Here is a 12,233-nt window from a genome sequence, read left to right as displayed (position 1 = left end):
CGGTGACTAGCTATCAAGCTATCACCGGATGATGTATCAGGCTACATACAGTGCCTTCCAAAAGTATTCATACCCAATGACTTATTCCACATTTTGTTGTGTTACAATCTAAATTCAAAATGGATTAAATATTTTTTTCCCTCACCCATCTACACACAATAACTCATAATGACAAAGTGAAAACATGTTTTTAAAAATTGTTGCACATTTATTGAAAATGAAATACAGAAATATCATATTTACATGTGTATTCACGCCCCTGACTCAATACATTTAGAATCACCTTTGGCAGCGATTACAGCTGTGAGTCTTTCTGGGTAAGTCTCTAAGAGCTTTGCACACCTGGATTGTAGAATATTTGCACATTATTATTTTTAAAATTCTTCAAGCTCTGTCAAGTTGGTTGTTGATCATTGCTAAACAGCCATTTTCAAGTCTTGCCATTGATTTTCAAGCCGATCTAAGTCAAAATTGTAACTAGGCCACTCGGGAACATTCAATGTCATCTTGGTAAGCAATTCCAGTGTATATTTGGCCTTTTGTTTTAGGTTATTGTCTTGCTGAAAGGTGAATTTGTTGATCCATCCTCAGTTTTCTTATATCACAGTTAAACTATGTAACTGTTTTAAATACACTATTGGCCTCATGGTGAATCTCCCTGGTCCTTCTGATTGAATCTCTGTTTGAAATTCACTGCAGAGATTGAGAGACCGTACAATCATTTGTATGTGTGGGGTACAGAGATGAGGTAGTCATTAAAAAAGAATGTTAAACACTATTATTGCAACTTATTATGTGACTTTTTAAGCACATTTTTAATCCTGAAATAATTTAGGCTTTTCACAACAAAGGTGTTGAATACATTTCTAAAAACATAATTCCACTTTGACATTCTGGGGTATTGTTTGTTGGCCAGTGACACAACATCTCAAATTAATCCATGTTATATTCAGGCTGCAACACAACAACATGTGGAAAAGGTCAAGGGGTGTGAATACTTACTAAAAAGACTAGTCTTCACTTTTATCTCACATGAAATGCACCAACAGCCTCAGCAAATAATATTTGCAAACATGATTGGTTATGGTAACGTCGACTACTATGATCTGACTGGCATACTGTGTCTTTGGTGTCCAGTGATAATCTAATGATGTTTCTGTAACCTACAGTATATCTCATGATTTGGACCCCAGAATAGGCTTTATAAACCATTAAATGGCCAACAGGCCTAGTAAGAGTTTCAAGATATTTTTCACTGTGGTGACTGTTCTGTAGGAATGATACAAAAAATACATATCACATCTTAATTTAAGAAGTTAATTATTTGTTTATTATTCATTTATTTAAGTATTTCTATCTCCAAGATTCACCCACCCGAAAAATATAAATTCCGGCTTATTCAAAAATGAAATGAAGGAATTGTTATTGACCGCATCAAAGGAATGAATCAACAAAATCAAAGTGGCAATAATCATAATCATTATTACAATAATAGTTAAATAATCAGAATATCCACATTCATAACAAATCCATTTACAATGGCAATACACTCTTCAATATCACTCTTCCATTAATATACACAAATCCCCGAATGTCTGTCCTTTTTAAAACCAAAATAGAGGGGTTGGGGGACTATGGCTTGTCAAGGGGTATGACTATGTGTGACCTGTGGGGTTGAAAGTTCAAGGGTGAGGGAGGGTTGGCGAGTTGGAGGCACACTTAATAGAACTTGAAGAAATGGCTAATAACATGGTGTTACTTGCATGGAAGAGTTGCTTCACAAGTAACAGTGTGATCTGAACCAAATGTTCAGCCTGACAGAGGGGTCTATGAGAGGCAGAGTTCGGGGAACTAAATTGGAAAGATTAGATAAGGGTTGTCTGGATAATTATATACATCTGAATGACAACCATTGCAAACATTTAATGTAGAGAAAATGTAAAACTTAAATCAAATAACAAGGAAGAATCATAATAGTTACAGGAATTCAAAAAAAAAGGAGATGGAGGTCACTGTAAATATTATCTTAGTTATTCTATATACTGTATATGTACAAACATTGCTTGGTCACCCAAATATAATTTTTAAAAATGCCTCAGTTGATGAGAAAATGACTGCAAGCCAGAGATTGTTTTGAGAGGCATAATTAGGTTTGTAGGTGTTCAGAGGTGTCAGATTGGTCAGTGTCTGCACAGAAAGTGCTTCCCAGACAGCTGTCCTTTAAATTGCCAGTGTGAACCTCTCCACTTCAACATTTCTCTTTGAGGAGTCAAATATGTCATTTACGAGAGAGAGATTAGAGGATCGAGGAAAAAAACTGTACACCCTGCATATACAAACAAACTGTATATACCCATAGACATACTATATATACACACACATATCCAGTATATACACAACAACTGTACACACACTGTATGTACACACACATTCAATCACTTAAAAGGTATGAACCTCTAATCTCTCGCTCTTTTGATGTGTCATTTTTCAGTGGTCAGAGGCGAAGGAGGGCACAGGGTTTTATTTAGCTTCTGTGTCAGTGGAGTCCATACAAAGAAATCAAATGGAAGTTATACAGAAACTTGGCTCCAGAATTCGGTCTCACCACACTGGAAAAACATGATAAACTCGCATCTGCTCCACTAAGCTTACATCAGAGACTGAAATAGGAAAAAAAAAACGTGATGGTAAGGATGTCCTCTTCTAAGGAGTTTTAGATCGTCTGTAAAATGGAGAGCTCCCCAGCGATTGTCAAGTAGAGAAACAACATCCATCCTCACATGTCTCTTCCAGGGATTACAAGAGAGAAGTGGAGGGGTACAGGTCACTGCAACGTGCAAATCATTGTGAGGGGAGCAGGTAAAACAACAGTTTGTGGTTTTATCCATCACAATCCCAGGGCAATCTTTCTCCACAAAAGGGTAATGTTCCATAAGATTGTCTTAAGAAAAATCAGTTGATATAAAATGGATCATTTCTGGACTGTCATTAGATACTAGAGTCTTGTCATTATCAAGAAATAAACATTTGCTCAGGAAGATTTCCAATGAATAGTTTTTGTAGTACTACGGTAAGAATAAGCATTATTATAGAAATATAAATCATAGCATTGTCTACATTTTTCAAAGTTTTAATTGAAGCAATATTTTGTTTTGTAGCAGTTTCACTTGTGGCTGTGCATAATTAGTTTCCTTTAAATGTAAAACGAATAGAGATAAAGAAGAAAGAACAAAACCGAAACCATGGGAGATATGAACAGGAGCAGACAAGTCTAAAAGGGGTGAACATAAACGGAGGTGGTTGAAAATGGTTAAGAATAGATAGAAAGAGAAATGGGTAGATAGTGGGTGGACTGTAGAAAATGTTAGGAAGGAAAAATGCAAGAAACAAATTGTGAGATCTTCGAAAAATGTAAGGAAAGAAAAATTACAGCACCTTTGAAATGCATCTTACGCACAGTAGCTCTCCCTCATTTCATTTACTGCTCAATCCCAAAAAGGTTAATATCATGTCAATCTGCATAGCTGTTCTTCACATGCTTGATGAGCCAACAAAACCGTTTCCCGAGATTGGCACGTCTTTAAAAGAAAATCAAATATCTAATCACAAGCATCAAATACAGATTGTCCAGCCATCCAATCAGAGAGAGAGGGCCCAAGTAAAGTAGGGTAAATAACACAGCAGATCCTTACATGGTCAGCTGTGGCTCTGGACTATCCTTTAGGTCAGGAGAATTGGACCAATGGCCCAACTTCTCCCTTTGTCAGCCAATCGCATCACGAGAGAGCGCTCTTGATATATGGCCAGGCCATGCGGGCTGCCCATGTTGCCTCAGCCAATTAGGTTCCAGATTGTCCTCCACGAAGCTGCGTGATTGGCTAAGAGGAGAAAAGGAAGACAGAGAGAGAAGGAACGGGGAGGTGCTTGATGAGTTGCTATCCAATCATAGCCATCCCACTGGGCACAGACGTCATTTCAAAGTCTAATTTTGATTTACATTTGGTTGAGTTGTCAACTAAAGTGAATTTAATCCATGTCATTGGATTTAGGTTAAAAGTAGGGTGAAAAAAATACTACATTCCCTAACGTCCCTAATGAAATTCATAACTACATCACATTTAGCCTTTTTGTTTAAATGATGTGGAATCACTGTTGATTCAACCAGTTTTTGCCCAGTGGGATAGATCTTGTAATAGATGGACCAACCACTGTATCTGATGGCAGTCACTCCAAAGTTGGATTAATCTCTGTCAGTTTGCGTTCAGCTCTGAGGCAATTATTTGTTTACCTGAGTCTCTCAATTCTGCATCTCTGAGGTATATTAATGGCAATGCTCATATATCAACCAGTGACCCTGTATAGTCCCATATCTTTACTCAATGCAGATGTAAAGCCCTAGCTGCTTTAAAGGCCATTTTATTACTGATATGAATGTTTTGGCACTCGAAAGGTAGCCCTATTAGCTGACTTAAGCTAACTACATCAAACTCTCCCTATTAATAATCACACCAACTTTTAATTCAACACTCATAGCTAAATATCTCTCATATCTCTGAATCTCACCTACTCTACGTTATGGCTAATCCCCTAGTACTGATCGACACAGCATTGGCAGAGGCATTTTGACCCTATACACTAAGTGCCAAATCCTAACTTGAGATCTGCATGTTAAACTCAGACTTACTCGTAAAGCATGATGCCAATGGGAGAACTGCAAAAATAGAAATCAAGTTAGGATTTGGCCCTTAGTAAATTGACTCTTAATCAAATAAAAGAGTTAAATAAGACTGATGATGGGTTCTGCAAAACCAGGACTGTCTGAAGCATGTTAATGCTCTTGAGACGCTAAGCCAGCTAAGGAAAGTTATCCAACTAGTTATAAAGCACCACCAGTGTGAAACTAAAAGGGCCAAAATAAACCCAAATTCACATCTAAACAAAGATTACAATGGACAAGTTATACACAAAACAAAAGGACATGACAACACAGTATAACAGTATTCACTGACAGGTGATATCTGAACAGTTGACACAAAGCAATGAATTCCTTTAAGTGCACTGTGTAACATGTTTTAGATTTGAAATACTCTTTACTAACGATGCCCCAAACAAACTTTGTTTTCTCAAAATGTTGTTACATTAGCATTCATCATGCTCAGCTGAATGGTACATTAACTTAAAATAGTCCCTCGAAACGACATGAAGAAAGTCTATGCCACATACAAATTTGTCTGAGCACTGTTTGACTACTGGCCAAAATGTCATTATCTGAGACCCAGGCACTTAAGGCTAGACTTAACTGGCTACCCCAAAATAAGAATCAAATAAATAGCTTGTGGTACTAAACAGAAAAAGCCATGACAACAATTTTGGAAGTGTACTAGGTGTTACAAGTGACTACGTTATATGCCTGGACACTGAAGGTCCAAAAATAGCATTCCTTTTATATTTTCAACCACTTATTAAAATTGCTGGTAAACTTTTTACCTGACAACTTTGCTGTTGTCTCATTTGGTTTAAGCACCCTACTTGACCCAGCTCCCACTCTATTAAACAATTGCACACATAGGGACACGACACACACATAACAGACAAACAGACAAATACATAAAAGAAATAGGTTACCTTGACAATAACAGACAGAGTGAGAGAGACAGACATACAGACAGTGGGAAACATGAGAGGCAGTGCTATGACACACACACACGATTTGGAAATGGCACTGTTTGTGTCTGTAGCACCAGTTGATCACACACAGGTTCTGAGTTTGAGAAGAGAAAACATTGCACGAGTCCAGTCCACAAATGGGAAGTCCCTTAATTAACACATTTTTGAAAACATCACACACTTTCCTTAGGCCATAGGCCATGTCTGTGAAATCCCAAAAATGAAACCGTATTCTGCTTGTTCTGCACTCTATAGTTAGTCTGCATTTCAAAAAGCATAGTTATTTTGGGATCTTGATTAGACTGTTTATGTACTATCATCAAATAATATAATCTTTCTGTCAATATCATCCCCGCCTGTTATTTGAAAACCCTGTTAAAATACACTCAAAGGCACTAAGGAAACCAAACTACAAAGCCAGATGACCACATCTACCAATGAAATTTGAGAGCTGGAGTTTTCAGGACAGGAAATGACAAGATCTTTATCGATGGAATTATGGGATACTACACGCATGTATATAGTAGGATGCTATTGGCTACTGAGAAGTCTTTGGGGAGTGAGATGTTATATAGTGTTTGCTTACGGTCTATATTTGATTAAACAAACACACAAAGCAAAATCTCAAAATGCTTGGTTTGGTGATTAGGCCTATACCAGTGTTTGATAGGCTCTATGGTTTGATCGATTGAAACAGTACATGAGGATCCCACAATGTCAACGATAACTAAAAGGTATCATTATCTTGTCCTGCAAGACAGATACTGACCAAAGCCCAGTTTGAGCATGACGGAAATGAGGTCCATTGGAAAGCCCTTTTGTTGTCTTGTGTGATAATGCTGAACGTACTGTACAGTTAAATGTACAATGACTGCTGCCCCCCACACATTTCTTCTCTCTCTGGTTTGAGTACACATAAAAGAAACTGGAAAGATTGCAGTCATCTCATCCTCCTCAAAAAAGGAAGGAAATGTGGCAAGACTTTTTTATTTGTGTCTTCTCTCTCTGATTTGGTTTAGTGTTGTTTTTGACCTGCTCCCTCTCCTCTATGCCCAGTCCTGCTGTTGCAGTGCTCTCAGCTGCCTCCGTGCTTGTCACTGGGGAGGATGTAGGGTTGCCACGGAGCTCTCCATTCTGGGGTGGATTGGGGTGGAGATGAGGAGTAGGGGGAGGAGGAGGGTCTACGGATGGGGAGGGGACTCCATTCTCATTCCGGGGCAAGCCGGTGGAGGAGATGCCCGAGGAAGAGATAGTAGGGTCAGGATCAGTGGTCATCCCTCCTTCTTTTTCACCTTCTTTTTCTCCTCCTCCTCCTCCTCCTCTTCCACCTTCAGTATTCACACAGGGGTCTGCTGAACCCAGGGAGGAATGCTGGGCCCCCTAGCAAGACAGAGAGAGGGAGGGGAGAAGAGGAGTAGGAGAGGGGAGAGATGGGAGTGGGAGAAGGGGCATTCAGTGGGGGATTTGTGGCATGGACAAGGGTGTAAAGGAGTCAGCCAATCCAGGAAAGAGCGAGTGAGGCAATATAAAGAGTCATATATGAAGCAGGAAATGTGTAGAGAGAAGGCAACAGGGAGGATGGAAGGAGAGGGAGATATGAACAAGCAAGGAATAATCAAATAAAAAGAGGAGGCCAGTGAAGAACAAACAGGTGGGTAGAGGAGAGAGTAAATAGGTGAATCAGTTACGAATGTAGAAAGAAAAGAATGGAGGAAATAGTGTGGGGTGATGTGGGTCCCGGTAGGAAAGGATCAAAGCAGGAGGTAAAGAAAGAAAGGGTCATGTGAGAAAGCAAAGGGAGTAAGGGAGGGAGAGAAATAAGTGACAAGGGATGGGAGGAACAACAGAGAAAGAGAAATAGAGGAAAATGAGTTACAGAGCAGAAGTATGAGGTACACCAATAGAGATGGACAGCATAGGAGAGGGGATACAGTCAGAAAAAGAAAAGGTGGAAGGAATTACAATCTCGGGTTGACCAACATGTCAGAGTGTCTTGATCTTCGTATGATGCTGAGTTAGAAGGGGGTACTAGTCAGGGACGGGTGTCAAAAGGAGTCCGAGCAGTCAAGTAGAATGAGAGTTGTGTCAGTCTTAGCCAATGAGATTAATTTCAAGGAATTTCTATACATTCTAATTTGTATTATAAACTGGGTGGTTCGAGCCCTGAATGCTGATTGGCTGACAACCGTGGCATATCAGACCATATACAATTACGTTGGTAACCAGTTTATAATAGCAATAAGGCACCTCGGGGGTTTGTGCTGTATGGCCAATATACCACGGCTAAGGGCTGTATCCAGGCACTCCGCATTGCGTCGTGCTAAGAAAAGCCCTTAGCCATGGTATATTGGCCTTATATACCCCCTCGTGCATTATTGCTTAAATATACTGTAGTAAAGGCTTGAAAACCCTGGTGACACAAATAGTTATGACTCTATAACTTGATACAATTGTGTCACCTTAATTAATCTTACTCACTTTAAAATCCATGCACATTTCAGGTTTAGCATGGTTTTTGCTAAGCTTTCAGTCAATTGACCTTTGTCAGAGCAAAACTTTCACAGAAAGAAGAAAATAAATAAAGAATAAAAAGAGTTCACCGAAAGCTTAGCTAAGACCACAATAAATGTGAAGAAATTCAATATTGTTTTTTCATGCACCTTAGTTCCCTTGTCAAGTGTGTGGTTGATTCCCACACGTCATTGAACCTTATAAGTACTTTAACATTTAAATAGTAATAAGTATTTTAAAATAAAACATTATAGATGATAATATTATAGTATTGCATTATTATAATAGTCTAACATGCAGATGGGTTACTGTAATTCTTAGAACTATAGATGCGAATTGGAGAACATAATGACTAAATACTCATCTACAAAGCTAGAATAAGAAGCTAGTATTCAAGAGCTCTTGAATAAAATCTCAACTGTGTCTAACCCACCAATCAGAATTTCTAACCATACCCATTGACCAATTTATCAATGGATGCTCATTAATTTACCAAATCTGTAAAGCACTGGGTTGGAATTTGTAATAAGCGAATAAGTCAAAGTTTGGTTTTGCTATCTATCCTTACCTACATTGGCGCAGAATAACGTCATTGCAAATACCAGATTGATTTCAGTTCTTAATTAAATCAAGCTCTGAATGCAAGTCATCATGTCCAGTCCTGTTCAGTACAGTCTGTGTTAGAGCAGTAGGAAAGAAAATAGCTGGGTTATTGGCACTGATGGAGGTTGTGTTAGATTGAGGAAATAGTGTTGAACGTATCCAAGTAGAAACAGCAATGTGGAACAATTTAAAAGATTTCTACACAAATAGACACGTCTACTGAGACGCCAAGACATTTTCTCAAATGTGTAATAACTTCATTGAACATTAAGGACTAAAGACCATTCATATGAATGTACCAAGGATTATGAAGTCTTAAGATGTGAACGAAGCACTGGAGAAGTGAAAGTCAGAAAAAAGGTATTTCAAGAGGGTTTTATGATCTGCATCCAGTACAGAAATTAGTCGGAAAAAGGCCATTTGTTTTCAAAACTAATTAGCATTAAATATCAGGGTGGGTGTATCCATTGTGTGTAGCAGGTGTTTCCATCTCTAGAAAGAGAACAAAAAATGTCCTCCAAAAAGTGGAATTGAACTGGCAGACCTTTTCTCTTCTCACTCAGAACCTTGTAAAGCACACGGCGATAACCAATTTCAACAGATATTACCATTAGCATACATGCTAATCCCATTCCCTACTTGGTGCTAGCAACAGTAACAGGAAATGTGTTATGGAAACAAGGGGAACAAGTGGTATTTCTCTACCAGTGCTGGATTACTTTTAAACCAGTTCTACAAAAATTACTACAAAACCTTTCACATTATTTATCCAAGTTTAACCAGACCTGCCAATACAACTGGGAAAGTGTGTGAATATGTTATGATAAGAAAGTTAGCTAGCTGCTAGGTAGCCAACCTATGCTAATAAAAGAAGCAGCGATCCAGTCAACTTAACAAACGTGCATCACTCACTGTTAAAGATCCATATGTGCAGAGTTTGCTTACTTGAACAACTTGGTGTTTATGTTTGTACAAAAGCTGCAACTAACAAAAGTTAGGAAATTGTAGACAAAAACGACACATAGTGGATGAATTGTGCAATGTTAAGTGCATTGTTAGTATGCTTTGGTACGCAATTCTCAAATGTTCTAACCCAGCCACATGAATAGGAAATTATTAATGAATTGCTGTTTCAAACTAGGCATATCATTGTGGAAATTAGACGTACAAACCAACCAAATATTCCATAACAGCAGTAGATGACTGACATACATATAAAGGACACTAGACAACTCTCCAAGTATGATCCAGAGCAAAAATAACAATAATACAGTACTGGTGACACACTTGATCAAACTCACAATGACAATACATGAATATTGGATCAACTTATGAGCTCAGGTGCCATATACATACAGGACACATACATACAGGAATATATAAACAAACTCTCAAAGAAACACACACATTGACATATACGCACACCAGTTGTTTATTTTCAGGAAAGGATTGTGTCAGATACGGAGATTTCCCATAATTCCCGTCATTTATTTTGGGGAGTGGTGGGAGGGGAGATGAGTCGAATTGAATGGATATGTTGATGACCCACTGTAACGTGTTCCTCTGTGAGACACGTGCAGTGTGTGTAGGTGAGATTGTGTTGATTTGAGCAGGGGTATTGTTGTATATGGTTGTAGTCAGTTACCTTGTTGATATTGGTTCTTGGAATAGAGCCTACTTATATGTATTACTGCAGCAGAGCCATCAGTGTTTGTACGTGTACCTAATAGAGTATCTGAATTGTCAAGCTTTTTGTCATAACTAGAACTAACTAAGGCCTGGGTTCAATCAGATCGATCATTAACCATCGTTAACCAGCGTTGGCCAACATCTGCATAGCAAATGTTTTATTATCCCTACCGCGAGCTGACCTATCGGTGAGCGGGTACTTTTGTCCGTCACAAACCACTCCCTTACTTGTTATCCCTACTGCATTAGAAGTTCAAAACGGCGCTAGAAATTGTAGGCTCTATCGATGTTAGAAATAATGACTCTCAAATGTCAATCCATTGATGTTAGGCTATACATCTCTATACATTAGCCTATCAATCTAATTTGAGTGTTTGATTGGTAACGCGGCTGCATAAACCTCTAATGCGGCTGCATGGAATTTGTCGGATTACGTTGAGTGTGGTTTCGTTGCCACTTGTGGATTTGACAACTCTAACGCAGTTCCACCTCCGACACCGCTAAACAACGGCTATTTGGCTGTCAATCTGATTGAATCTAGACCTAAGTATATATTACTACCATCAATATTCTGATCAAACAGTTTGATTATCATCCCAAAACAACACAGGGAATTGAAATAAAAAAGTAGTGGAGAGATGAACAAGGATGAAGGATGTGAAGAAGGATGAAGGAGTTGCAAGGTTTTGCAAATGCCAACATTTGATAATAGTGGAGCATTGAAATGGAGCATTGAATTAAACAGCTGAACATTTTGATGCATTTCGGTCAGGAATTCTACCATTGATGCTGGAGTTTTATGGTTTGAATTCAGAGGGTAAGCAATTTACCTACTGCAAAGAGTTACACGTTTAGGAAGTCTCCGTATATGACTGAATTTGTGCAAATAATGTTGGCATACTTGTCTGAGTGGTGTAAGAGTCACATACATTGATGTATATAGTATGTGTATTTTAAATCTGTACAATACATAAATCCAAATGTCCAATATATAGTGCTACACTGCACAGTGCCTTTGGAAAGTATTCAGACCACTTTACCTTTTCCAGATTTTGTTATGTTGCAGACTTGATTAAATAGTAGAAAATTGATTAAATCGTTTTTCCCCCCCTCCATCAATCTACACTCAATACCTCATAATGACGAAGCAAAAACTGGGTTTTAGTTCATATTTTAAATTTAAAAAAAAATGGAATATCACATTTTTATAAGTATTCAGATTACAGCCTCGAGTCTTCTTGGGTGCTATGATGCTACAAGCTTGGCACACCTGTATTTAGGGAGTTTCTCCCATTCTTCTCTGCAGATCATCTCAAGCTCTGGCAGGTTGGATGGGGAGCGTTGCTGTACAGCTATTTTCAGGTCTCTCCAGAGATGTTCGATCGGGTTCACGTCCGGGTTCTGACTGGGCCACTCAAGGACATTCAGACACTTGTCCCGAAGCCACTCCTGCGTTGTCTTGGCTGTGTGCTTAGGGTCGTTGTCCTGTTGGAAGGTGAACATTTGTCCCAGTCTGAGGTCATGAACGCTCTGGAGCAGGTTTTCATCAAGGATCTCTCTGTACTTTGCTCTGTTCATCTTTGCCTCGATCTTGACTAGTCTCCCAGTCCCTGCCGCTGAAAAACATCGCCAGAGCATGATGCTACCACCATGCTCCACCATAGGGATGGTGCCAGGTTTCCTCCAGATGTGACGCTTGGCATTCAAGCCAAAGAGTTCAATCTTGGTTTCATCAGACCAGACAATCTTGTTTCTCATGTTCT

The 12,233-nt window shown here is 38.9% G+C and overlaps 1 protein-coding gene across 1 annotated transcript in view; it reads right to left on the bottom strand.

Annotated features, from left to right (window-relative positions):
• Positions 1-4,926: 4,926 nt before the first annotated feature.
• The window catches only part of LOC120031616 (ras/Rap GTPase-activating protein SynGAP-like), a 78,139-nt gene continuing 70,832 nt past the window's right edge, over positions 4,927-12,233 (bottom strand). Inside the window, exons 21-22 of the mRNA XM_038977421.1 lie at positions 6,700-7,047; positions 4,927-4,932 (exon numbers count right to left, since the gene is read on the bottom strand). Coding sequence (XP_038833349.1) covers positions 4,927-4,932; positions 6,700-7,047 — 354 coding nt within the window. The remainder of the gene's footprint in view (positions 4,933-6,699; positions 7,048-12,233) is intronic.

This window comes from Salvelinus namaycush, chromosome 37 (assembly GCF_016432855.1).
Source record: "Salvelinus namaycush isolate Seneca chromosome 37, SaNama_1.0, whole genome shotgun sequence".
NCBI classification, from domain to species: Eukaryota; Metazoa; Chordata; class Actinopteri; order Salmoniformes; family Salmonidae; genus Salvelinus; species Salvelinus namaycush.
This window is presented reverse-complemented; position numbering and strand designations above follow the sequence as displayed.